We start from the raw sequence: 2,505 nt of genomic DNA on the forward strand, positions 1-2,505 counted from the left end.
CTGCCAGTGCCCCTCAGTCCTGACACCCCCCCCCTGCTATCCCAGCCCTGGGCTCCCCCCCACAGCTCTGCTGATGCCCCTGAGTCCGGACCCACAGCCCCCCGGTTGTTCACCCCTGGACTCCTGCCCGTGCACCCATAGTCCTGCTGCTGCCCCCTTCCTGCTCCCCTGCCCGTGCACCCATAGTCCTGCTGCTGCCCCCTTCCTGCTCCCCAGCGCCCCCCGCAGTCTGCTGGGAGCCTCCCTCCCGGGCACGACCCGGAGCACAGGCTGACACCTGTCTGGCTGGGGTTGCAGTGGGCTGATCTCTCTGTTCTCTCTGGCTCTCTGCAGATCCTCGCTGCAGGCGCTGCTTCACCAGTACCACCGGGAGACCTGCGCCCGCATCTCCTCGGCCCTGGTGCTGCTGGCGCTGGCCTTGGCCTTGGCCTTTTACCAGATGACCTCCGGGGGCTCCTCGCGGCTGGGCGGCGCCCAGGTTCCCAGGCAGGACGGTGGCGCCGGGCAGATGGGGGCGCAGGAGGAGCCTGGAGACATCCCATCTGCGGCTCACATGCATGCACGGGGCGTTTACCATCATGCCACCCTCATCACCAGCTCAAGTGAGCATCACACAGCATGGGGTGCAGGCCCCACCCCAACCCGGGCCCCCAGAGGGCACCGCTTCCTCCTGCCGTGTTCAGGCTGGGTACCCCTCGGGTCGCTGTGATGGGCTCCCCGGGGTACAGCCTGGAACTGGGGTACAGCTGAGCCTCTGTCTTACCAAACCTGGGCTCCCGCTCGCACTGGGATGCTGTGACAAGCTGCAGACCCCTCCAGGTCCTGCACTCACACAGCTATTTACAGACAGGGACACACCAGCTGAGTTACATGAATACTCTCACCAGCCACTCATGAACCAACAAGAGAGAGGCTCCAGCCAGTTCCCCCGAGCCCCCCAGCCTAGGACCCCAGAGCTGTCCCGTCCTGCCCTGGTCAGAAGCCTGACCAGTGTAAGTTGTTACCCAGTTACCCTCCCTCAGTGTGGAGAGGACAAGGCACCAGCCCCTGTTCCTGAGCAGATTTCCCTTTGCACTTCAAACAACTCACTGTCGTAGGTAAAAAATAGAAAACAGATTTATGAATTACAGAAAGAGAGATTCTTAGTAACAGCGAACAGATCAGAGTTGGTTACCTAAGAAATAAAACAACATCGCAATCTGAGTTCTATACACTAGACAGGCTTTGACTCCAGCAGTGTCTCACCCTGATGGGACAGGCACTTCCTCGAGCAGTGGTCCCCTACCTTTCCCATGGGGCGGGCGCCGGACGACTACCCGCCGAGGACCGTGGCCGCCGGACAAGCAGCCGCCGAAATGCCACCGTGACGCGGCAATGTCAAGAGGCGTCGCCGCCGAAATGCCACCGAAATTCCGCAGTAGCGCTTCTTGACGTTGCCGCTTCATGGTGGCATTTCGGCAGCTGCTTGTCCAGCGGCCAGTAGGTGGGCGCACATAGATGCCCCGGTGGGTGCCATGGGGCCCACGGGTACCATGTTGGGGACCCCTGTCCTAGATCCTCCTTTCCAGCCTGGTCCCTCTCCCATGTCCCAAGGCGTTTCCCTCGAGCCGTGTTTCCAGGTGTTGAGTTGTGGGGGAGTGAGGCCACGTGATGACATCACTTCCCCCTTTTATAGCTTCTCCCCTGTGGAGGGAACTTCCTTGTCCCCAACATAAGCCCCCAGCACAGTTTGTGGGAAGGTCCAGGCACAAGATGGAGTCCAGTGTCACATGATCTATCCCGCTGCCCTCACATGCTTCCGTGAGTCTCAGCAGCCATTATCCAGACACGGGCTGCAGCGTCCACAGGACGGCCCCCCAGGTGGGGAGAAGTTTCTTCTATTGTGTTTCTGAATGCCCCTCTTCCCCCCCCGCATGGTTCATCCACAAGGTGCTGGCCAGGTTGGGTGTGACTCCGGAGCAAACCCCTCGGAGATATTGGCACATCGTCAGTATTCATAACTTTAGATAGAAAAACGAGACATGTTCACAACCAGGCTAATCATACTCAGCAAACCCAAACTTTTCCATTGACCCCCTACATGACATGCTCCGTATAGAACAGACCGGAGTCCTATCACCCTGGTAACTACGGGGTGCTAGGGTGTTGCTTTGGGGCACAGAATGTCACCGCTGTGCCCTGTGCTCCTGGCTGGGCTGCAGCGGGGCATGAGGAGCTGGGGCAATGGGCCCACGCTGCCCCCTGCTGGGAGTGCAGAGCTGGGGGCGGCACAAGCTCTGCACAGGGCCCGCGCCACCCATCCGTCCCTGACGCCGGGGCCTGTCGGTGCCTTGCAGAGACCTGCTCCCGCCTGGGCAAGGACCTGCTGGTGGCTGGCGGGAACGTGGTGGATGCCGGGATCGCAGCTGCGCTCTGCCTGGGGCTGGTCCACCCGCATGCCGGGGGGCTGGGTGAGTGCGGGGCCAGGGAGAAGGGGTGGAGCTGCCCCCGGCCTGTGCAACTAGG

At 61.4% G+C, this 2,505-nt stretch overlaps 1 protein-coding gene across 1 annotated transcript in view; it reads left to right on the forward strand.

The window, feature by feature from the left end:
- Nucleotides 1-2,450, forward strand: part of LOC113409412 (glutathione hydrolase 6-like) — a gene marked incomplete at its 3' end in the record, with an annotated part of 5,946 nt that extends 3,496 nt beyond the window's left edge. Inside the window, exons 2-3 of the mRNA XM_026663289.1 lie at nucleotides 334-602; nucleotides 2,337-2,450. Of these exons, the coding sequence (XP_026519074.1) occupies nucleotides 334-602; nucleotides 2,337-2,450 (383 nt within the window). The remainder of the gene's footprint in view (nucleotides 1-333; nucleotides 603-2,336) is intronic.
- Nucleotides 2,451-2,505: the final 55 nt, after the last annotated feature.

The sequence above is a fragment of the Terrapene carolina genome, unplaced genomic scaffold (genome assembly GCF_002925995.2).
Source record: "Terrapene carolina triunguis isolate 2854851 unplaced genomic scaffold, T_m_triunguis-2.0 Scaffold33143, whole genome shotgun sequence".
In the NCBI taxonomy this organism is placed as follows: Eukaryota; Metazoa; Chordata; order Testudines; family Emydidae; genus Terrapene; species Terrapene triunguis.